This window comes from Beauveria bassiana (assembly GCF_000280675.1).
Source record: "Beauveria bassiana ARSEF 2860 unplaced genomic scaffold BBA_S00014, whole genome shotgun sequence".
Lineage (NCBI taxonomy): Eukaryota > Fungi > Ascomycota > Sordariomycetes > Hypocreales > Cordycipitaceae > Beauveria > Beauveria bassiana.
The window spans coordinates 9,201-32,565 of record NW_007930849.1 but is presented as its reverse complement, the minus strand read 5'-3'; the positions used below and the strand labels follow the sequence as shown (position 1 = coordinate 32,565).

Sequence of the window (23,365 nt, the reverse complement as noted above, 5' to 3'; positions counted from 1 at the left end):
TTTCCTTTCATCCAGTTGCAGCAGGTAAACATTCAGAATCACGAGCTACACTCTCGTCACATGTGCCCTATCTGAACAGTCGCTGTGGCTGAGCAACGGCCAGCTCCACGGTATTACCGATATTTGGGGGCTTTTCCAAGGCTGAAGTTGAATTATTGAGGATTTTCCGAGTTTTGTTGTGACAGGGGCCAGCGTCGGCGGCAGTACATGTGCCGGCATCATGCACGTTCCGACTGATCTCTCGAGTCCTGGCGAATCCGCGCGGATACGTTGTGGAAAGCAAGGGATCCCGGATGTTGCCCGCAGGTTGCTTAAGCGAGCCGGTGGTTCTTCCTGTCCTTCTTCTTCTTGCTTATTTGACGTTCAAGTATCACGGCAGACAAGATTGACCAGGGCTTGCCTTGGGTTGTTGGTGCTGAGGGGCCGCGGTACGATCTAGCCAGGGCTGCGAGGCAAGCTGAACACCGAATCCGGCTGTCTGCGTCGTGGTTGGTTTAAAAAGTTTTTTTTCTCTATGTTGTCGGCCGATTTCCAGACCGTCTGGAAATGGATTTCCGCACGTCTATATTTGGGCTCTGTGGGCGAAACTGTCTCTCTGGTTTCTTTTGGCTGTATTCCGCTCACCGCTGGCGGCTCAATTACGACATGTTTTCATATTTCATTTCATTTTTAGAATACATGACAGCCACATGGATTTTCAAGTTACACCAATGGCGTAGAGTTCCTGACCGATGACCTTTTGGCTGGTAACAAGAAGCGAAACATGCATGGCATGTATCTACATCTTGGTGTCTTCCAACCGCCCCCCCCCCCCCGCGCTTCCAGGTACTTGAGTCGTTGGCGCCCAAGGCCAAAAACCAGAGCGGAGTAATCCGTAGCCCTTCAGGGTTCGGTATTACTTCTGCCGCAGTTTGAGTGGTTAAAAAAACAACCTGCACACATGGATGAAAATGGGCTGGTGCAACTAAAGCCGAGAGCTCTCGGCGCACGCAAAGAAGCAACATGTTGCTAGCTTAGAGCAAGCACCACCATCTGAGCAAAATGTCCTCATCGGCCCTTTTTGCGCGAGCTTGGCGCTCACGGGTGGTGAGAGCTGGGTTGCAACTGTTGTTCCGATGACATGTAAAGAGGGCGCTTTTTGAGAAAGACATCACTTCTAGTAGATTGAATTGACACCAAAGCCAAGCAACACGCTCAATGAGAATTCAGTGGTGAAGGATTTGTACCCTGGCGTACAGTTGGTAGCGCCGCACCGTTTTCTGAGATTGCCTTTTTGATTACAACTGCGACGCTGAACCGCACGCTATTGAGCCGCTGACAACGTTGCCGCGTATTGAGAGGCCAGGGGACCTTGCTTTTCGGCAATTCTTGTCGCCTAGATATTCAGCCAGTGGACTGGGGACCCTGGTCCGGGAGAATAGTTCTTTTCCTATTATTAGATTGACTGGGGACGACAATGATGCAGCGATCTAGCAATGGCCCATGCCTGGTTTTTGTTCTCGACAGTCCATCATTATCGGCATATGAGATGAAGTTGTCCGTGAATGGTTCAATGCCCAGCAATAAATGCATGACTCGAAATCGTTCGACCCTTTGAGGGTGCTGTAAGCGACATGCAGGCAAAAGCCATGCATATCGATATCGTGCGTATCATTCCATTCCACTCTACTCTTATCACCATCGTTACTCTTAATCTCAAAGCCTTTTCTAATTTTTAATTTTTTTTTCGCCTCTCAGCCCCACGCCACGCACGAGGCATATCATGATCCGCTTGGGACGGCAGCATCATGCCGCTGTCCCAAGTAGGAAAGCGAGTCCGGCCGGCCTTTTTTGTCCACCCTCTCGCACCCGGAGCTCTCGGAGGCCACGGAGAGGGTGGGGGGCCCATCGTCTTACTTTTTCAACCTTTTTTTTTAATCTTCTCCTGTGGCACGGTGGAGTTGTGCTCAAGAAGCTGAAAGTGACGTGTACAGGGCTGACGGTGAACGAGTACAACGGCCAATGAATGGCTTGTGAAATGGCATCTTTCTTTGGTTCTTCTTGTGCATGGATGGGTGCTTGTCCACTATGCCGCCAATCACGACTCGTCTATGGAGTACTTGTTACGGAGCCGGGTATTGCATCCGGCAAGAACATCGACCAAAAATCTAAGCAAATCGTAAACGAATCTTGCGCGGAATATCTGCGCAGGATACCTGGGAAGGAAATAGCAGACATACATACATACTACATTCACGCGCAAAAAATGAATGTCTCCTCAGCCATGCGATCACAGTTGTCGTTCAGCTAGGCTCAGGATCGTTTTACCTGTGGCTTGAGACATGGCTTTGAGAGTTGCCATAGCCAGACCAGCGGCGAGCGCAACGACCATTCTCCATATCTCGGATGCCTTGCCCCAAGCCACCCAGCCAAAAGATCCCCTCTTATGGCGATGGGGTTGGTGCGCGTCTTCTTGATCCAACCTCTCTACTTGAGAACCAACAAATCTCAGCCTCTTTGCCTCTAACGAATTTTTGTTGCGCATAAATGAAGAGATTCCCCATCAGTGGCTATTCAGCGGGCTTCAGCCCGCCCCGCACGAGCCTAAACAGCCCCTGGGCTATCATTGGAGTTTGGCGTCTGATGAAAGGCTGGCGGTATAGGCGTATACGAGCTGAGAGACAGCCTGGCTACTTGCCGTGCTTTGTATGGTCTTGGCGATTGGTTGTCAGAGATCGGCCAGAACAAAGGACATTGTGTTTTTCAACATGAATAGAGAGGGCAGGGGTCCCCTTGTTCCGGCTAGGACGCTAGCGACGGCAAATGCTGATCCGGCAGGATCCATACCTTGCTTGTCGAAAAGAAGAAACAAAAAGCAGAAGCAAAGCTGGGCCGCTCGTGGGGGATAGTGACTGTCAGAAATCACTCAAAGCACTGGTATAGCATCGAAGGGATTACACCCTGGATCAAGCATAGAAGAAAGTTCTGGGCGCCTTCCTGGACGGTTCTCGTGCAGCAAAGCTGTAATATAACGCCCGGTGACAGCTGCAGGAATAGATGAAGTCGCCATCTTCATGCGCACCGTGGATGGTTACATTTGCCACACGCCATTCGCACCGCTTTCTTGAGGTACGCTGGCGGGACAGGCCGCCCCAGCGTGCGGCATGGCATGGATGGCATGGGCAGCCCTCATGCCCTCGTACATACGTCCTTTGCCTTTTCCGTGGCCGAACCTATGATTCGCCTCTGATACCAGTACACCATGTCAAGCTGCGAATCGACGTGCGCTGGCACACACACAGAACCTGCCGGCGCCCGACTTCAAGACTGCAAGGCTACCCTGTTTATTTTTGGAGTCGTGGATTCGTGGCTGCATAACTGGCTGGCTGGCAAGCTGCAGGCTCATGGAGAGCGACGGCGACCTTGAAAAGAAAAAAGAAAATAAAAAACAGTAAAAGGAGTAATTGTGCGAGACGAAAGCTGAGCCATTTACCGTATCAGTTGCCAACCAATGTGCCTGTTTGGTCTCGAATCACCGGACCCTATTTTTCTCGAGAAGCCATGCATAAAGAACCCGTAATTGATACGCTGATGTCGTCGTTGTGCCTGTGAGGGAGGTAAGACATGCGTGTGGCTGTAGACGCCAATATTCTGTGTTGCTATTTATTCCTCCTCGTAAGGGTGCACACCGGACATGCATGTTACTCCGTAGTCGCGATGCCATCATTTGCAGCTGTGCACACTGTCCCAATCATGGCATGGTGTGCCCGACCCCGCGACTCAAAGGGCCCGACTGCACATTGCAGGCTGACCACGGGGCAGTTTCGTGCGTGATGCATTATCGGTAATGACATGAATTCGTACATATGTTTGGACAAGGCTAGTTATTCAAAAGTCCCAGAACCGGAGTCGCCAGATTACGATGCCACAGCGGCGTTTGCATGAGTGGCTGCGCAGACGACGCGTCCCAGCTGGCAGGTGCCGCGGATCGTGGTTCATTCGTCAGGTAAGCGAACACGATGAGTCATGTCCGGTATTTCAATTTATTTCATTTACTTCAATTTTCTACCCATTGACAGAACTGTGTCCTTGCACAAGGTGAGAGACGGTGCACGTGGCCATGAGCAACAACGGTCAGCAGACTAATTAGCATCTGGCAACAATTGAAAGAACAGATGAAGAGCAATTTGTGGCACGAGACAATTGATTCCTCTGCTGAGAAAGTCGGCGCGAGATGCCTGCCCAACCAAGCAAGGTGAATGCATAGCTAGCTTATCATTCCTGGCGTAGCATGACGGTGCAAAGAAGCTAGCATCGTGACGGCTCTTCAGTCAATCGAGCTGTGGCGCAGGCAAGAGCCGAGAAAAAAAAAACCGAGAAAGAAGACATGCCGCCGCTTTTAGGGCCCGACAAACTTCGCGGTGAAGGCCCCAATCTCACTAGCCACACGGCACAGGCACAGGCACACAACGCACAGGCGGGTAAAATCCCAGCAGCAGCCCGGGTAACTGGACCGGCCGTGGCCGGCTCCACGTTGGCTCGTGGAGTTACATCAAATAGGCTACGGTGAACTGTGGTGTTTTTTGGGCATTCTTTAATTGCTGGGCTTGGCTACGTTCGGTGAGTGAAGCGAGGCGACAAGATGCGCCGACATATTGGCAATGTCTCGCTGGGTAGTGGTGGTGGTGGTGGCGAACCGTCCGACCACTGGGAACGGGTGGGAAAAAATGGACAGATATGCAAGGCCTGCGAGTCCGTGTTGACAGCCAAAGAGTGATAAAAATTAGAAAATTAATTAAAAGAGGCTTTGCGTGCGGCAAGCGCTCACGTTGTGTCGAGCGCCGCGGCGGTGGAGCGGAGCGAGCGGGTTTCAGGATTTTCTGCGTGGCCGTGAGCCAATGCCCGCTGGATTTCCAGCACGAGAGCGCCTACTTGGTAGGGCCCCATTACCTGGGCGATTCGCCCGACGAGGGAGCATCTTGATTGACAGCGATGTGGATGTTGTAGACACTACTTACGACATTTGAGACTTTGTCTGGAAAAAGAAAAATAAGTAGCGGTAAATAGCAGATATTGCTTTTTGCGACCATGACATCGTCTTGCAAACACGGGCACCTCAACCAGATACGTTGTCACGGTACGCTACGGCCACAGAAAGGGCCCGGGAAGGATGGCCTGGGCTGGTTGGCGGCCGAGCTACCTTATGTAGCAGCAAGAAGCGGGCATTAAACGACCTGCGTTGCCGTTGCAGGAGAAGCTTTGGACCACCAAAGGGCCTAGAGGTTCAATGTAGTGAGAGACGGACTGTTGCACTATCCGAAATAATGAATTGATTCGCTATTATTATAATTACCAGTATTAATCCAGTGTTATCCGGAGTAGTGGAGGTGGAAAAAGTCCGGTAGCGGGTCCATCCTTACCTGAAGCCCATACACGTTCTAGCGCCCCCTCCGACTGGGACGATGCGGTACGAACAAAGTGCGGCAGGTCAGCCAAAGCTTGCCAACACTGGTAAAACCCAGGGGCGCTTGGATATTTTCATCGTATCCTGCTTTGCTGGCCATGAGTGCCAAGCTCTTCGGCTAACCAACTATGACTTTTTCAGCCAGTGAACGGCCACTCTGCCCTGGCAGCTCGGGTTGTGCAAGGCATGCTACCAAAAATAAGTGTTGATAGGATGGGGCATCACAGACAGCCAGCACACGAGTTTGACTTATTGGTCAAAGTGAACCTAGGAAAGGAAAACAAAATAATCTGCTTCGTATTCTCCTCGCTGTAGTTGCTCCGGGTGCACAGATTACGGAGTTACGGATACAGGGCTCGCACAATGCAGCTTGATGCCTGCCCAGTACGGTGCCTATTTGCAGCCGAAATATGCTGCCAGCCAGCCGCCACTTGACTGTCTGCTGAGCAGTTGAGCTGAACTATTACCTTTTATTATAGCGAAAAAAAAAAACTTGGCAACGCAATGCATATTTCGCCGTTTTGCAGAACCCTTTTCCAGCGTCGCTCGTTCACCTCATCCACCCCCTGTTGCTGAATGGTGTGGCTTTGCTCCGGCCACGCCCCCCCCTGTCCACACATTACCCAGGTTTCCACTCCCCGCTCCATTGTCTTGCAAGTTTTAGTGCCTTTTGTGTTGCTGCGGATAGCTCTTTTTTTTGGGTGGCCTCTCATTATTATCCTACCGCACAATGCGCAACAGGGGGACAAGCACACGCTACAAACATATGGATGATTTGAGGGTAAAAAAATAAAAAAGATCGAGGCTGATGGTTACCCAAAAGATCGGAACCGTTGCTGCTCGCTCGACCCGTATTAGCCAGGACCTCGTCATTCTTTATTACCAGTATCTTGCCCTCCTTCCTCCACGCCTCTGCCCCGTCGCCTTGACTCTTCTTATTTCTTCGCTTAACTTGTTTCTTTTTACTCATACACGTTAGAGCACTGGCGATTCCTTTTTGCTCATCATCCCATTCGTTCCTCCTTCTTTTCTTGTTGCATATTCTCTCGCTCTCGAACTCGTCTCGCTTCCCACCCTACCTCGTCTGCTTCCCCATGTCTCAGTAGCACAACCACAGAGCGCCAAACCCGTACAACCAGTCGGGACGTTTTTTCTCCCCCCTTCTTCGGTTTGACGACTTCAATAATTTGACGAGTTGATTCCAAACATAAAAAGTTTCACGATTGTTCTCAATCGCACAATAATTCGCCGCAATGGGCTTCGGAAGCTATTTCAAGTCCGCCGACAAGGGCAACAAGGCTTCTGCGCCGTCGCCGTCGCCGCAGCCGCTTACCGCTCCTACACGACCAGAAAGACCGGAGCGAGCTCAGAGCACGGTGTTCTATGAGAAACCCATCAATGGCAACGAAATGGAGCTGCAGGCGCCCACGCCGCGCTACAGCTCCAGACCCGGCTCGACACGCTCCGGCCACTCGACACCGTCAAACCAGAGCTCCTACATGCTTGACGAGATCAAGCACGAAGTTATGGTCAACTACCTCTACCAGCAGCAGTGCTCCCAGCTTTGGGTCAGCGACGGCTCCGGCGAGATTGAGGGTGTCCTCTTGCGTAAGTCGCGCGGACAGTACATGGCTTGCCCGCCCCAGCTTGTCCACTCGCCGTTTGCGCAAGCTTGCTGCGCTCTCAATGTCCAGGTAAGTCTTGAACTCCGTTCAACTCTCATTCTTATGCGTCTCATTTGACTGACTTTCGTTTCTTTCTCAGTGCGCCATGACGGTCAACTCTCGCGTCATCAAGACCTTTTTGCAATGGTCCCCCGATGCCGTCGACGTACCGCTCATGAACGGCCTCCGCGTACAAATTCTCCCCACCATCGAGGACCTGCCCCGCGCCCGCAAGTACCAATTTGCCGCCTTTGTCGCCTCCGAGGGCCTGCTGGTCGTCTGGGACGATGACGCTCTGCACCTCGTGCAGCGAGCCAAGGCCATCGAGTCGGAGCTCATGGAGCTCGTCTGGAAGGCCGGCAACAGCGACGAGGAGGATGACGAGAAGCGCGGCGCCGTGACCGAGGCTGAGATTGATGAGGAAAGCGGCGAGGTCAAGCCCGAAACCCGCCCGGTCCACCTGCAAAATACTGTCCTCGTCTCTCTGACGCTCATCCTCGTTATTGTCTCGCTCGGCGCGGCCTGGCGCCAGCTGGCCATTGAGGTGTCCATCGACAACTCGTACATGCGCCTCGCCCTCGTTGCGCTCATGCCCCTCCAAATCTTCTTCACCCTCTTCTTCGCCCAGGTCATTGTCGGCTGTCTGGCTCAAATCTTTGGCCCAATCCGCCAGCTCACCGTCAACTCCAAGTTCTATTCGGCCCGCCCACCGCCTCGTCTGACGACGGCCGTCCTGCCGCACGTCACCATCCAGTGCCCCGTCTACAAGGAGGGTCTCCAGGGCGTCATCATGCCCACTGTCAAGTCAATCAAGCAGGCCATGTCCACCTACGAGCTCCAGGGCGGCTCCGCCAACATGTTTATCAACGACGACGGCCTGCAGCTGCTGCCGGAAGAGGATCGCCGCGCGCGCATCGAATTCTACGCTGACAACAGCATTGGCTGGGTCGCGCGCCCCAAGCACGGTGAGGACGGCTTTGTCCGCAAGGGCAAGTTCAAGAAGGCGTCCAACATGAACTACGCACTCATGATCTCGTGCAAGGTCGAGGAGAAGCTACTGCTCGCCCATCGCACCCCCGACTGGAGCCAGCACGACGAGGCGCTCGCGTATGAGCAGGCCCTCAAGGAAGTGCTTGAGGAGAACGGCCGTGCCTGGGCTGATGGCAACATTCGCGTCGGCGACTACATCCTTCTCATCGACTCCGACACGCGCGTCCCCGCCGACTGCTTCCTCGACGCCGTCTCCGAGATGGAGCAAGGCCCCGACGTCGGCATTATGCAATTCTCGTCGGGCGTCATGCAGGTCGTCCACACGTACTTTGAAAACGGCATCACCTTCTTCACCAACCTCATCTACTCGGCCATTCGCTATACCGTCTCCAACGGCGACGTCGCCCCCTTTGTCGGCCACAACGCGTTTCTCCGCTGGTCCGCCATTCAGCAGGTCTCGTACCAGGATGAGGACGGCTACGACAAGTTCTGGTCCGAGAGCCACGTCTCGGAAGATTTCGACATGTCACTGCGCCTGCAGTGCAACGGCTACATTATCCGCCTGGCTGCCTGGGCCGGCGAGGGCTTCAAAGAAGGCGTCTCGCTGACCGTCTACGACGAGCTCGCGCGCTGGGAAAAATATGCTTACGGCTGCAACGAGCTCCTCTTCCACCCCATTCGCACCTGGCTGTGGCGCGGTCCCTTCACGCCCCTATTCCGCACCTTTCTCTTCTCCAACATTCGCTTCACCTCCAAGATCACCGTCATCTCCTACATTGGCACCTACTACGCCATTGGTGCCGCCTGGATCATGACGACGGTCAACTACTTCCTCATGGGCTGGTACAACGGTTACCTCGACAAGTACTACGTCGACTCGTGGCAGGTCTGGTTCGCCATCATCATCGTCTTCAACGGCCTCGGTAACGTGTCCCTCGCCATCATGCGCTACCGCATCGGCGAGCGCAGCCTGCTCTACGCCATCTACGAAAACTTTAAATGGACTCTCATGCTCGCCATCTTCCTCGGCGGTCTCTCCCTCCACGTCTCCCAGGCTCTCCTCGCCCACATGTTTGAGATCAACATGACTTGGGGCTCCACGTCAAAGGAGGCCGAGTTTTCCAACTTCTTTATTGAGGTGCCGAAGGTGCTCAAGAGCTTCAAGTTTTCAATCATTTTCGCCCTTGTTGCCATTGTGGGCATGATTATTCTTGCCGTCGCGCCATTTGTGCCCCACGACTGGCGCATCACCGACTTTGTCGCCATCCTACCCATGTCGACGGTCGCGGCCAGTCATTTCTTGCTGCCATTTGCCCTGAACCCGGCTCTCATGACCTTTTCCTGGTAAAACCATCTTTACCGAGAAAAGTCGAGCATCCTTGGAAGAAGCGACCTTGTTGGGACCCCGACAAGATGCTCAATTTGAGAATCCTCTTCTCTCCTCCTCTACGTCGCGCATCTTCACGCATCTTTCTGCATTTACCAGATACAGCGTATGACAAACCGCCAAACGAAGGTGATAACACATAATTCTACAGTTGGACTGCACATATCGCTGCACTAAAGAACGGAACCAATTTATTTAGACGGACATTACATTGGAGTTTTACTGGCGTTATGGCTCTGGACCGAGCCTCGTTTTTTGTTTCAGCAGTTCCGCGCCTGTTATATACTCAAGGGTCGTTAGGTTTTATCGTTTCTGTTTTTTGCATGCATCCTTGATCTTCACCTCATGGTCTCATGCTAGTCCGAAATGCCTTTTTGTCACCATTTCCCGGCAGACTGTTGGCCGGCGTCTCTACTTGATAGACTGTCGTTGCCCGTCGGGTTCTCTGCGAGTTTTGATGCTCCATGCTATGCAGACTTACGTTAATCAGTATTACCATCATTAAAAATATGCAAAATGAATGATAATGTCTACTCAAGTCTCCATGCTAGAGCCTTTGTAGTATTTTGCAACTTTGGAAGACATCCGGGGATGTTTGCAGCCGAAGTTTCCACGGTCGGCGCCGGCGCAATGCCGAACGCCAATACTTGCCGTCTAAGCAAACAAGCAAGACAATCGGTACATGCCGCTCCCAAGCCGTGTTATCGCATATGTGGCCATTCAAAGCGCGGTCGCGCTTTGCGCAAGGCAATAATTGTCCCAGAAGAGGCTTCAGGCGTCGCCCCTTCGGCCGAGGACAAATGGGTTAGGCCAACACGAAGCTATCAATGCCGCCCCTAATCAACCATCATAAACTAGAACATGATGTTAACGCAACGACATTAATAGACCTATTGAAAGGTGAAAAGTCGATGATTTCTTTGCGGAGGGTTCTTTTTCCAGTTTTGGCTTTGCTTGGTACACTTTTCTTCCTTTTAGATGAGCAAAAGACGAATATGATTAGGTATATTGACTTGGCAGGACGTAGAACTGCCTGAATTTGTATGTAGCACCATAATTCTGATCGAGATAGAGGGACCTTGATCATGACACTTCGATATACGACTTGAAGTCATGAGTAATGTGCTAATCAGGTGCTTGACACGCGAGCATTCAGTGATGGTAATAGCTAGAATTATTTAGACGTTAGCCAGTACTTTGAAAACACCCCAGTCTACGTATCAATATCTTTCCTTGAACGGATAAACACGTCATTCGACCATCTTTACAGAACAGCCAAGTCCACTGTTAGCCGCTGCGTCACTAGCGTGAGGTCAACCACCCACCGCGGGGCATCACCAAGGAAAAAAAAAAACCTCGACCACCAGCAACTGCAATCCCGCCCCTCCTCTCACAGCACCCCCACGCACAAGCGCGGCGCAAAGACGGCCAAACGATGGGCAAATCGTCCAAGGACAAGCGCGATGCCTACTACCGCCTCGCCAAGGAGCAAGGCTGGCGAGCCCGGAGCGCATTCAAGCTGCTGCAGCTCGACGAGGGTACGCCGTTTTCTCATCTTCCAGGATCTTGAGCTGGCCACCGATTGAGCCCATCATAGCGCTGACACCCCTACTTCATTGCCCATCTAGTAGAATTCGACCTCTTTGCCAACGTTTCCCGCGTCGTTGACCTCTGCGCCGCGCCCGGGTCCTGGTCGCAAGTGCTCTCGAGGGTGCTCATTCAGGGCGAGAAGTTTGGCCGAGCGGCGTGGCAGGACCGCGAGGCGCGTCTGCGTCAGCAGATGCTAGGCATGGTGACGACGACGACGACGACGACGACGAGCGACGCAAAAGATGAACTCGCCCGGGCGCTCACCGCGCAGCACGCCGCGTCCCAACCCCGCGACGACGTCAAGATTGTGTCGATTGACCTGCAGCCGATTGCGCCGCTCGCGGGCATCACGACGCTGCGCGCCGACATTACGCACCCCGCGACGGTGCCGCTGCTGCTTTCTGCGCTCGATCCGGATGCTAATCACCACGGCGACAAGGCGACCAACCCTGTGGACCTGGTGCTGAGCGACGGCGCGCCCGACGTGACGGGCCTGCACGACCTCGACATTTACGTGCAGTCGCAGCTGCTGTTTGCGGCGCTCAATCTGGCGCTGTGCGTGCTGCGGCCGGGCGGCAAGTTTGTGGCCAAGATTTTCCGCGGGCGCGGCGTCGACGTGCTGTACGCGCAGCTCAAAATCTTCTTTGAAAAGGTAGTCGTGGCCAAGCCGCGGAGCAGTCGTGCGAGCAGCGTCGAGGCCTTTATCGTGTGCATCAACTTTCGGCCGCCGCCGGGGTTCCGCGCGAGCCTCGAGGAGCCGCTGGGCGTTGGGGAGCGGCTCGGCGACATGGTCGAGGACAAACGGCGGCGGATGCCTGCGGTGGTGAGCAGCGTCATGCAAGATGAGAAGAGGGGCACTTGGGACGTGTTTGTGGGCGGCTGCGGCGGGCATGACAACGACTACGATGTGGTGGAGGAGCGACAGGTGTACGATGACGAGGGGGATACAATGCGTACGTCGACGACGGATCCGAGTAAGAGGTGGATTGCTCCGTTTATTGCGTGCGGCGACTTGTCCGCGTTTGACTCGGACGCTTCTTACACGCTGCCCGAGGATCACGTCTCCCTGGACCCGGTGCAGCCGCCAATTGCGCCGCCGTATAAGCGGGCGATTGAGATGCGGGCTGCGCTGTCGTCCAAGAGCCGCTAACTAAATAAGAAAAAGAAACAAGCTTTGATGCCTATAAAAACCCACACATGATACCCAGAATTATACCTCTGCTACCAAGTTTTCTGGCAGAAGGTGTTTTGAAGTCGAGAGCGAATCTTCGATACAAAACAAGTAAGCACGCAAATAGCAAAACTCTGAAAATTTCCCCAAGTCTAGCGAGACCGAATGTGGCACAAGCCAATAAAGACGTAGAATGTAAAGTAAATGGCGAATATGCTTGGCCATGTCTGGTTTCGAGGTACACTACCATATTCGAAAGCCAGCATTGACGGGACATAGGCTACTTTGCGCAGCCGAATGTGGGAAAAACAACTCTCGTGATGCAAACTGTTCGTGGTGAAGAGACAAAGGACATGAAACTTGCGAAACGTTGTGCAATGAATTCCTGATTGTCGTTTTCGAGTTTAGTGGTCCTCAGGAACGTCCTTGACACCGTTTCCAGGCATCTCGAGCACGACTAGACCGGCCGAGGGCCCCTCGTCAAAGTCGAGAGCGCCGAGCTCACGCTGATACATGCGAGCGGCAGCCGAGTCGTGGGTCATGAGGACGAGGCCGCGCAGGTTGGGCCAGCCGTCGACGACCTCTTTGAGTGCGCGCATCATCCACGAGGCGAGACCGCGGCGCTGATACTCGTCAAGGATGAAGACGTCTGTGAGGTAGGCAAAGGTGACGTAGTCGGTAACTACGCGGCAGAGGCCTGCGAGCTTGCAGTCTGGGCCTGAAGGTTCGCGGGGCAGGCCGCCATTACCTGAATAACCACGTCAGCACGGGCAACTGAAGGAGCTCGCTGAGGGCGCCAAGAATTGGTCAAACGTTGTGGAAGTGGACGGGCTTACTCTTCATTTCGGCGGCTGTGTCGGGGACAGAGTAGATGGCAAGGGTCATGCAGTTGGAGAGCATCTTGCGCATCTGGTCAATGTCCAGGGGGTCGTTCCACCACATGAGGTCCGTGTCAAAGATGTCGTTGACGGCAAAGGGGTCAAGGAACGTCTTGTCCGTGGTAAGGAAGAAGCCGTCGCGGGCCCAGTAGCGAGCAGGACCCTCTTGCTGAAGAGGAACAGACTTGGCCGGGCCGGCTTGGGCCTGGGGGGAAGCTGCTTCGGTGGCCATGGCGAGGACGTGTACGTGTATGTGTGTGAAGTGCGTGTTGGTGCGTGTATATTGTGTATGTGATCTATATGATTGCTGGTGTGTGCGTCTGGCAATTATTGTCGACGAAAGAAGCGAGGTATGAGATGGAGGATTGTCGAGAGGTCAGGGTGATGAAGATGAAGTAGGTTTGTGTTAAAAAAAGGTAAAAGATGGTTGGATGGAGGTGAGGAAGGCGTGTACTTGTACTAAAGCTGGCGCCGGTACGTGGGCTGGGGTACTTGCATGGTCCCAGACTTGCGGAAACCGAAGAGCGACCAACCTTGGGGGCCCCGCTGACCTGTAAGAGAGCGGATCAACGGCCCCATCCCAGTCCAGTTTTGGAGATGCAATGTGTTTTTATTTATCATAGTTGCTATTTCGTAACTAGGACGGCTTTTGTTTCTCTCGCTCGGCCGGTTAAAGCGGGCGGCGAGAGAGAGCGTTGAAGTTGGCCCTCATCGTTGGCTCCCGGTAGGACTCCCTATTGGTCTGAAAGGAGACTGGAGAGAGAGGGCGAGGAAAGAAGAGGAGAGTAAATGGGAAAAACAACATGGCTAAAATACTAACCAGGCTCGTAAGGAAGGCGGGGGGGCGTCGGCGGCAGAGAAGTAGGACACGGGCACATAGATAGTGTGTTGCCTGGTCATGTATGTATTACTGGAAATGCCCCCCGGTAGCCGGACCGCGGAGGCCGTTACTGAGTACGAGTCCGGACTGCGCACTGTAAGAAGGGCTGCATCAACGACAGCACCGAGTGATATCAGTTCCATGCGAGAAAAAGGCTGAGAAATAACCTGACCAATAAATCAAGAGATTGATAGAGACGAGAATGCCTCCTTTTCAATTGAACAAGGCAAAATTTCACTTCTAATTTAATCCGGCCACCAGCAGCGACACTACTCCGGCACAGTCCCCGCAGTGGACGCACTGTGCGCCTCCCTACTCCGGTACTGCCTCACGCCGACCGACGGACGCGCCAATCCCTCGACATAGACTTTTTGCTGCATCAGCAACAAAATGGCGGCGAAACCGCTCGACCAACCGCCCTCTGACTTTCATGCCCTTATTCCGTTGAATGGCGGTTATTTTTGGCGCTTGGAATCTTAAAGTGAATGCGAAAATTGGTTGCCCAAGATAGGCTAGTTTTTGCCCATTTCCATGGTACAGATTTTCGGCGCGGCGACTGAGACGCGATACGGGGGTCTGATGGTGGGCAATTGTTGTTTTCTCGTCTTGTCATGGATCATGACTGTGAGAACGACCTTGGTGTTTTTTTTTTTGCCCGGCCCTGGCCTTCTCCACAACTTGACGATGGTGGGGCCAAGGTCTTTTTTCAGCGTGACAGCCTTGGCTGTCGCCTGTGCTCTCTTCAGCCCGGTCCCAAGACAAGAACTTGCCGTCAAACGACACACAAAAGTTGAACTTGGTTGACAAATGGCCGACAACGGTATCTGAATGGCAACCAAGCGCAGCAGCAATAAGTCGACAAGTCGATGTCATGTGGCCAGCGACAATCAAACACGATCGTTCCGCAACAACCAGCAATCGCCCTCCTCCCCCGGAAACCCGCCGTATCTCAGATGGGCAATCCAGATCCTGGGCACAAATGCTCCAAAGGTCGCACACAGAATACAACCACGCGCGCGTAGACACACACATACACACACATACACACACACACATGTACAGGCCGGGACTAGCCACGGGTCGTGGATGCATGGCAATTTAGTGACGAGGCGGCGCATCGCATATAAAACGCCCGCAGCTACCCGTACCCTCTGCGTCAGCGGCAACCCAAAGTTTCCTCTAGTCGCCCGCCGCTAAACCCCCCCATCACTTGAGCTTGCATGAACACTTTTGCCCTTCTCCCACCGAAAGCTGAGAGGAATCCAAGGTCACCATCACGCGGACAATAAGCAACCACACCGCGCGCGTGCAAGCCCAAGCCACGCTCTCTCTGTCGCCCGCGACAGCTCGTCTAGGCTTCTCTCATTTGCACGACCGGCCCCCGGAAGGATGCCTGGTTGGCTGACATGCCACATACGGTCGTCACCACATGACCTCCCCCCCCCCCCTTCTAGCATAGCGGCTTGCGGAAACAGCGACTTGCTTTTGGCATTGTAATTTGCTGCTGTCATGCTCTCCGATGACGGAGGCTTCTTTCGGTAATAATAAAGTAGATGCGGTGCCGAGTACATGCTACTCGAGCGATGGCTGCGTGGCATGTCGCAAGCGTTCGTTGCACCAGAGCGACGTCACGCAGGTACCACGGTCAACTTTCAGATATCAATGGCTCGCATTGTTGAAGCAAGACGTCGAATGGGCAAATGGTTATTGCCTGAATCTTCGACTATTCCTTTCAGCTGTATTTCACGGTGCTGGTGCCGCCTTGCTTCGATGCAACCAATGCTACACTGTCACCTCTAGGTCATGCTCATGATGCAACGTCATCACTCATCCTCCCAGATCAGCAGCACACCACATAGAACCTTGACACGTCTTCAATCGTCATTTTTGTAACCCAACGGTAAATCCTTCAGCACGACTGCATGCCGCGGGTCGCGCATGGCTTGTGCACCCATGTAAATTATGGCTCCGTATAAGTGAACGTGCACGGATAGTGCCCTCAAAATCTATATTGTATCCCAAAAGCAGTTCGAAAGGGACGGAAAAGAGCAAGAAAAGCTCAAATAAATGGTAAGATTCTAGCTTGTGTTTGCTGCACGGCAAATCTGCGGCAACCAGAAAGAAACAAAGTGCAACCAAAATTAGACCAGGCCAGACCTCTCTCTGTTTGGCATCTCGTTTTTCTGCCAAAGCTTCTTTGTGTCGTTTTTTCGAGTCGTAACTTTTTTTTTGTTTAGGTTACATCCACGCCCTAGATAAAATTTCTTGAAACTTGACATGGCTGAATCGTAACCGCTGATGTAAGGAGTATTAGTGAAGAAATTGTAAAAGAAAAGCCGGAAAAAAAAAACCCTAGTGGTCTTGTTAGTAGCGGCCACAGTACCCTCCTACTCACATCACCACGTACCATCAACTCCAGATTCGATGAGGAAAGTTTATCCAAGATAAGCTTAGACGGGCGCATTGTTGAACAGGTACGAGACGGACTCGCCGTTGTGAGTTCGGCGGATCGCCTGCCAAAGTTAGCCATGGCCTCCATGTTTGAGCGTGAGCCGCCTACCTCGGCAAGAGTGCCAGAGACGTCAATAACCTTGAGCTTGGGGCAGCGATCAGCCTTGTCGCCGACTGGAAATGTTAGTTTCTCGCCCATTTCCGTACGCCTCGGATTCGGCCACTTACGAGGAACAGCTGTGACTTGTTAGCAATTATCAGTAAAGAACATGAATTCTGAGTACACATACTGTTAGTCACGACAACGCCAGACAGGCAAGACTGGTTGATAATGTCAATAGCCTTGCCACTCAGGATGCCGTGAGTGACAATGGCAAAGACCTCCTTGGCACCATGCTCATTGAGAGTGGCAGCAGCCTTGGCAAGCTACACAAGGCATCAGTATACATTTGCAGCCATCACTTTAACCCTGTGAAAGGCACTTACAGTTCCGCAGGTATCAGCCATATCGTCAACAAGAATAGCTGTCTTGTCCTGAACGTCGCCGACAAGGACCATGCGGCCAACGACATTGGGACGGGGACGCTCCTTGTGAATGAGGGCAAAGGCCGTGTTGAGACGGTCAGCAATCGAGGTGGCGCGCTTGGCGCCACCGGCGTCGGGAGACACAATGACGCAGTTGTCCACCCGCAGGTTCTCGCGGATCCAACGCAGCACTGAGGGCTCAGCGTACAGGTTGTCCACGGGGACATTGAAGAAGCCCTGAATCTGGGAAGCGTGAAGGTCCATGGTGATGACGTGATTCTGCAGGACGCTTCGAGGTTAGCCGCCTAGTGGTACCGGGTGGCAATACGGCAACCAGAGGAGGGACTCACGCAGCCAGATACTTGCAGCATGTTGGCAATCAGCTTGGCGCTGATGGGGGCGCGCGACTTGTCCTTTTTGTCCTGGCGCGCGTAGGGAAAGTTGGGGATTACGGCGGTGATGCGGCGAGCCGAGGCGGTTCGGCAGGCGTGAATCATGATGAGGAGTTCCATAAGCCCGTCATTGACGTCGCCGGGGGCGGTTGACTGCAGGATAAAGACGTCCTCATCTCGCACCGACTCACCAATGGAGACGCTAGTTTCTTTGTTGGAGTAATTGAGGCTCATGGTGTTGGCAATGGAAATGCCAAGACTGCGAGGTGTAGCATATTAGCCATCTGGTCTCTTTCGCATGAAACGTGTTGAGGCGTGCGTGTATGCTCTTGAAGGGGAAAATGGCTAATGAACGCACGGTGCCGCCATGGTGTCTGAAGATGTGGTCGCTGTTTGAGGGAACTAGAAGACGTACCGGGAGGCCACCTTAGCACTGAGCTCTGGATGGGAGGTACCCGAGATGAGCTTGATTTCGTTGGCCATTTGATCCAGCATGGTATCGGTGTTGCTTTGCAATGACTGCTTTTTCCTTGTCTTGTCCTCGTCGGTATGGCGGGGCGCAGGGATTTTTTTTCCCTCTCACGTTGCGGCTCGGTACCGTAACCGGAATAAGACGGTATGCTAACGCAGCCAGGGAGCAAGAAGCAGGGGCGCTATTGGCTAAGGTGAGCAAGCTCGAGATGGGGAGAAGCAGATGTAGCTTTTCTAAGCCTTGTGCGAATGGAATTGATGAGGATGAGGATGCGTGGCGATACACGCAGAGAACGCGTTAAGAGTCAGTCAGAGTTTTGCCATCGGATCGGATGCAAAGGCGAGCGGGCCGTGGATCCCCAGTTTGCTGTAGCCTACAGCCTGTAAATGGGTAGTTAGGTACCTAGATTGCAATGTGACAAGCGCCCGCATGCCAGCGACCAGCGACCATCATCATAGTTAGTTTCAGCGGCTCGTGTTGGAATTTAGCGGAATTTAGCGGCTGCTTCAGTGGCTCTTCACCTAAGCCGAGAGTCCATCACCGCTGTAAGGTCACGTGTCACACAAGTACAGTCAGGCCGCAGTGCTGTGATGCTGCGCAATATTCTTGCAATTGCATAAACAGAAAATGCAATGAGTTGATGTAAATGTCTTCTGGTAAACTGTATAGGCATCAAGCAGAGCATCTACAATTTGCCTCAGCCAGACTAGTCACTGCCGATACAAAACGCGCTACCACAGACGTGGCTGCCTCTCAAACAAGCTTCAAGCCTCTAACGCCCATGTAGCACAAAAGGTTGAAGCTACTACCTACCAACACTGCACTCAACATGCCCCAAACACATCACTCCATGTCCTCATCTCTGAAAGACGCAAATCGCTCATGGCCTCTCCTTGGCCCCCAAACCATTACTACAGGATATGTGACGGCTGGATCTGCATGTCTTGGAAGCCTTTGGCGACGCCTAGACACACATCTTGACCTCCTAGGCTCTCATCCTCTCGTCTCTGCGCCGCGAGCAGTGCGCCAAAACGTCTTGTGACTCGTGTCTTTGATGCTCCCGAGACTCCGAGCATCATGGAGATAAATTCCACCACACCAACGCCAGAGCTACCTCTCCCATCCCGCTCCGTACTGTTTGACGAGCAGGCCGTGCCGCCCAAGCTGCGCCTGCTCATCGTCGCCACCGGCCCACGTGAGACCTCGTGGGCTCACGCCCTCATCGTCCGCTTGTCCAAAAACCCCGATATTGAAATGCGCGCCGTTGTAGACGATGTCGTTCCCCGAATGACCCAGACCATCATCACAATACAAAACATAAGCTTTGCTGTTGGCCACCCGAATCGCCCTCAAGACGTCGAATTTTATCGTCGGCAGGCCTTTGACCTAGTGGAATGGGCCCATATTCTCATATGCTTGCCGCTTGATGCCGATGGAATTGCCAAGATGCTTGCCGGCATTGCAGATACTTTGATTGGCGAAGTGTTGAGAGGATGGAGCTCGCAAAAGAGCATGGTGTTGGTGCCAGGCATGAGCAAGCCCATGTGGTCTAATGCCACAACCAAGGAGCATCTAGAACGGCTGCATCTTTCGAGGAAATGGATACAAGTCCTTGAGTCCATTATCTGGGATTATGGAAAAAGTCCCAGTGCGAAACGAGTACCGTGCTGGAACTCGTTCCATCAGGTGCTACGAATCATACAAAATCGTGCCAGTCTGCTAGGTCTCGGCCGTGATACTGGCATCATTATGCCAAGTATAACAATGCGCTTCAAAGAAGGAGCCAAATGTCCACAGCTACCGCCCGAAATTTGGACCTTGATTCTTGAACAAGCCAACGACTGGGAGCTGGCACAGGCGCTTGGCATCTATACGACATTGCCAACGCCCTCGGCCTGGGTCCTTGATCCCAAAGATAGGCTAGACCATGTCAGAGTCTATGAGCACGAGCTGGAAAAGACTGCTTTGACCTGTACTACCTCGGCAGTATGCAAGAAGCTGTCCAAAGCACCAAGTGAATACAGCCACCTATCCTCCCTCTTTATCAAGCTTCTCCTCCGATTCGAACATGTAGAAGTGCTCGAGTATCTCGAGTCCAATAGGCCTGATATGATCAACGCCCTCGAAGGTACCACGATACCAACTAAAGCATCGTCCTTCTTCCCAAGCACGAAGCTGCTTCATTACTGGAAACACAGCCAATGGTTCGCCGACAGACACAGCTACGATGCCGAGGCCGTTGATGGGGCCTCGCGATACGGCCATGTGGAAATACTGGATTGGTGGCGGCGGCAGTCCGGACTGCCCCTGCGTTACACCGAGATGTCGCTGGAGCAGGCCAGTGCCAATGGGCACATTGCCGTTCTCCAGTGGTGGCAGGATGCGGCCCTGCAGGACGAGTCTGTGGTGTTGCGACCAGGGCGCGCTCTGCTATGGGCCGCTCAGCACGGACGGGCTGATGTGCTGCAGTGGTGGCACACGTCCAATATTGCCGTTGCTTACGGGACCGATGTGGTCAACACGGCCTGCCAAAACGGACACGTTGATGTGCTCGAAGCCTGGCGCACGGCAAAGGGAGACATGCAGATTCACGTGGACGACGTGGATGTCATGTCGGCCACGTCGTATGGCCATGCCTTGGTGCTGGAGTGGTTACATTGCTTCTCCCGTGGGCTCCTGCTGGGCATGAGCAGCGGCCAGCCCATTGAGTTTCGCGTCTGTGACATTCAAGCGTGTCTGCATCGAAACTCGAGAGAGCAGAGGAGAGTCAGAGCATGGTGGGCGAAACATGGCATAAAGCCAGCGGCGACGGCAAATGAACGGTCGAGAGACATTATGCATCTCTGAGCTAGGATGCGGTCAGTATGGAGAAGATACCACAGAGTGGCGCAAAGGCAATGAATGCATCTTAGGCGAATAACATATTGTATGAATGATACCAGTACATGACCACCAGACCATCCGCCAAAAGACGATTGGTGATACTTGGACCCCTGCTGGGTTGCGGTGTGACCGGGCGGGCACGTTGATTCCACCAACGAGATTTCAGTGAATGACAAGTTGGGATACTAACGTCGGAAGATGTGGCGTCGGTGCTGCCCGTACCGGCCGATGCAGTGCCACGATTCGTCTCTAGTTTGCCGCTGACGTGAGAGCTGAATGACGGAGATTGATTCCGGCGGTACATGGACGATTTGGGCGATTTGGAAGGGACGAGTCTTATGAATGAAAGGCTATAAAGGAAACAGCATGTCCCTCCCGAAATGAGCTGAAATCGCTGCTATACTAGTCTCACTAACACATTCATCGACGTTTCTCTTGAACGAAGACAAAATTTCTCGCAAGACATACTTACTGGTCATCAGTATGCAGTCAACATATGTTGCGCTGCTTCTCAGCAGCGCGTTTCTGTCTGCCGCCTTACGCCCCAGTTGTGCCCCCGGCGGCAACTTTGACTTCTCCCACTGGACGCTGCAGCTCCCCTCGGGCAAGCCCGGCCACCCCGACGAGATCGGCGCCGGCCAGCTCGGCGACTGCCGCGGCTACTCCAACCCCCGATACTTTTACACCGACTCCTCCGACGGCTCGCTGGTCATGAAGGTGCCTGGCGACATGAGCAACTCGGACTGCGTCAGCACGCCGCACAGCAAACACTGCCGCTGCGAGCTACGCGAGGCACAGCCTGTCAGCTGGGATCCGCGCGCCGACACTAATCGACTATTCGGCGAGCTCAGGGTGAATAGGAACGATGGAGAGATCTGTATAGGCCAGATTCACGTTGACGATGCAGTGTCTCACAAGCCGGTTGCGGAGTTGTATTATAACGCGCAGGGCGACTTGAAGATGGGCGTGCAGCTGTGCGCGCAGAATAGCTGCACGCAGAAGAGGGTGGATGTCGACCACGTGCCCAAGGGGGATCGGTTCACGTACGAGATTCGATACGAGAGGAACGTGCTGTCGGTGAGCATCAATGGCAAGAGGTTTCAGAAATTGGACACGCACAAGCTGAATGGACCGAAGAGCTACTTCAAGGCTGGCAACTACAATCAGAAGAGCGGTCCCACCGAGGTTCACTTCTACCAAATCAAGGTCTCTCACTAAGTATATGTTCATATCCTATGTAAATAATTAGAAAAGGATGATGGTGATTATTGGTCTCCAGTTCTATCCCTGCTTAACTCCGCATGCTGCTTGAGAATGTCAGCCTCGACATCTTCTGGAACACCTGCAGGACCATCTCCAATCTTCCAACCACTGGCAACGACCCAATCCCACGTATCCTGAATAGTCTCCGTTGCCGGCCGAATTTGCAGCTCAGCTTCCGCTGCCTTTTTGCCCGTGCTCTGGAAGATAGCGGCATGTTCCTTGGGAAACCACATCGGTATCTCCATGTGCTTCCCGAGAACCGCTTCCGCTACCTTGTCGCCATCCACCCAATGCAGCGAAGCCCTGCCACCCGCAGCCTCATTCGCAGCCTCCAGGAGCCCTTCCATGGTGATGTGGCCAATGCCCGAAACCGCATCGAACGCGCCCTCTAGCCTGCGCTCGGCGCCGTCGACTAGAAACGCCGCCAGGTCGCGCCCGTCAATGAACTGTAGCGCCAGATCCCTCGGCCCCGGCGCCATCGTCGCGTCCCCGCGCTCCATCCGCCGCAGCCACCATGGTAGCCGTCCGGGTGTGGTCTCGCCGGGCCCGACAATCAGCCCCGGCCGAACAATGAGGGTCGGCACGCCCGAGGCGGCCGCTTCGCGCTCCGAGCCGAGCTTGTCCCGAAAGTACGCGACGGGCGTCTTGTCAATGTCGCGCAGCGCCGACGTCTCGTCGTACGGGCCCGGCGACGCTGCATGGTCGTAGACGCTGATGCTGGAGACGAAGGCGTAGTGCCTTGTGCGGTCCCGGAGCGCCGCGACGGCGCGCTTGACGGCGGAGGCGTCGCCGGCCCAGGTGTCAATTACGGCGTCAAAGAAGAGGCCGGAAAGGGCCGCGTAGCCGTCTGGGGCGAGACGGTCGCCGACCAAGGCTTGGGCGCCGGTGGGGGCCGGTTTGCTGCCACGGTTGAAGACTGTTACTTGATGGCCGCGAGCCAGAGATTGTTCTGCGACAAGGCGTCCGATGTAGTGAGTGCCGCCAAGAATGAGAAAATGCATACTGTATTAGTTTTGAGCTGGGACTTGAACAAGGAAAAGAGCTTTGAATCGTTGAGCTGCCCCCTTATAAATAATACGTTATTTTCGAGATGACAAGGACAGCTGGCAGATGTTGCCTAGTTATTGGTATTGTTACGTGTTCAATTCCTCTAATGCGATGCTAATCATAATCAGCCTTACACGTTGTCAAAGCATGTTTAGGTGCCTAAATACCAATTTATTGTGTTGCCTAATGGGGCAATCGTTTAAGGAGGCCGGGCTCTCGTGGATTCTCGACCTAGATTATCATAGTAAAAAATGACTCGCAAAATCCCCTAATTAGATTATAATAGCTAACTAGTATAATATTTAGGGAGAACTATAAAAAGCCTATAG

The 23,365-nt window shown here is 53.5% G+C and overlaps 7 protein-coding genes across 7 annotated transcripts; 4 read left to right on the top strand and 3 right to left on the bottom strand.

The window, feature by feature from the left end:
• Window positions 1-6,696: 6,696 nt before the first annotated feature.
• Window positions 6,697-9,445, top strand: BBA_05347 (Ncp1-like protein; the record flags this gene model as incomplete). Its single annotated transcript, XM_008600444.1, has 2 exons — window positions 6,697-7,137; window positions 7,208-9,445. 2 exons carry the CDS (start codon window positions 6,697-6,699, stop codon window positions 9,443-9,445), a joined length of 2,679 nt encoding a protein of 892 aa, XP_008598666.1.
• A 1,474-nt stretch (window positions 9,446-10,919) lies between these two features.
• BBA_05346 (FtsJ-like methyltransferase) lies at window positions 10,920-12,224 on the top strand (the record flags this gene model as incomplete). The annotated part of the gene is made up of 2 exons (XM_008600443.1): window positions 10,920-11,022; window positions 11,116-12,224. 2 exons carry the CDS (start codon window positions 10,920-10,922, stop codon window positions 12,222-12,224), a joined length of 1,212 nt encoding a protein of 403 aa, XP_008598665.1.
• Window positions 12,225-12,649: 425 nt separating this feature from the next.
• Window positions 12,650-13,355, bottom strand: BBA_05345 (Acyl-CoA N-acyltransferase; the record flags this gene model as incomplete). The annotated part of the gene is made up of 2 exons (XM_008600442.1): window positions 12,650-12,993; window positions 13,082-13,355. The coding sequence occupies 2 exons, from the start codon at window positions 13,353-13,355 to the stop codon at window positions 12,650-12,652; spliced, it is 618 nt and encodes a 205-aa protein (XP_008598664.1).
• Window positions 13,356-16,453: 3,098 nt separating this feature from the next.
• BBA_05344 (ribose-phosphate pyrophosphokinase) lies at window positions 16,454-17,866 on the bottom strand (the record flags this gene model as incomplete). Its single annotated transcript, XM_008600441.1, has 7 exons — window positions 16,454-16,516; window positions 16,564-16,628; window positions 16,683-16,691; window positions 16,745-16,880; window positions 16,941-17,258; window positions 17,330-17,630; window positions 17,787-17,866. 7 exons carry the CDS (start codon window positions 17,864-17,866, stop codon window positions 16,454-16,456), a joined length of 972 nt encoding a protein of 323 aa, XP_008598663.1.
• A 1,054-nt stretch (window positions 17,867-18,920) lies between these two features.
• Window positions 18,921-20,690, top strand: BBA_05343 (flavoprotein-like protein; the record flags this gene model as incomplete). The annotated part of the gene is made up of 1 exon (XM_008600440.1): window positions 18,921-20,690. One exon carries the CDS (start codon window positions 18,921-18,923, stop codon window positions 20,688-20,690), a length of 1,770 nt encoding a protein of 589 aa, XP_008598662.1.
• Window positions 20,691-21,209: 519 nt separating this feature from the next.
• Window positions 21,210-21,944, top strand: BBA_05342 (Alginate lyase 2; the record flags this gene model as incomplete). The annotated part of the gene is made up of 1 exon (XM_008600439.1): window positions 21,210-21,944. One exon carries the CDS (start codon window positions 21,210-21,212, stop codon window positions 21,942-21,944), a length of 735 nt encoding a protein of 244 aa, XP_008598661.1.
• Window positions 21,945-21,991: 47 nt separating this feature from the next.
• Window positions 21,992-22,990, bottom strand: BBA_05341 (NAD-dependent epimerase/dehydratase; the record flags this gene model as incomplete). The annotated part of the gene is made up of 1 exon (XM_008600438.1): window positions 21,992-22,990. One exon carries the CDS (start codon window positions 22,988-22,990, stop codon window positions 21,992-21,994), a length of 999 nt encoding a protein of 332 aa, XP_008598660.1.
• Between the last annotated feature and the right edge of the window lie 375 nt (window positions 22,991-23,365).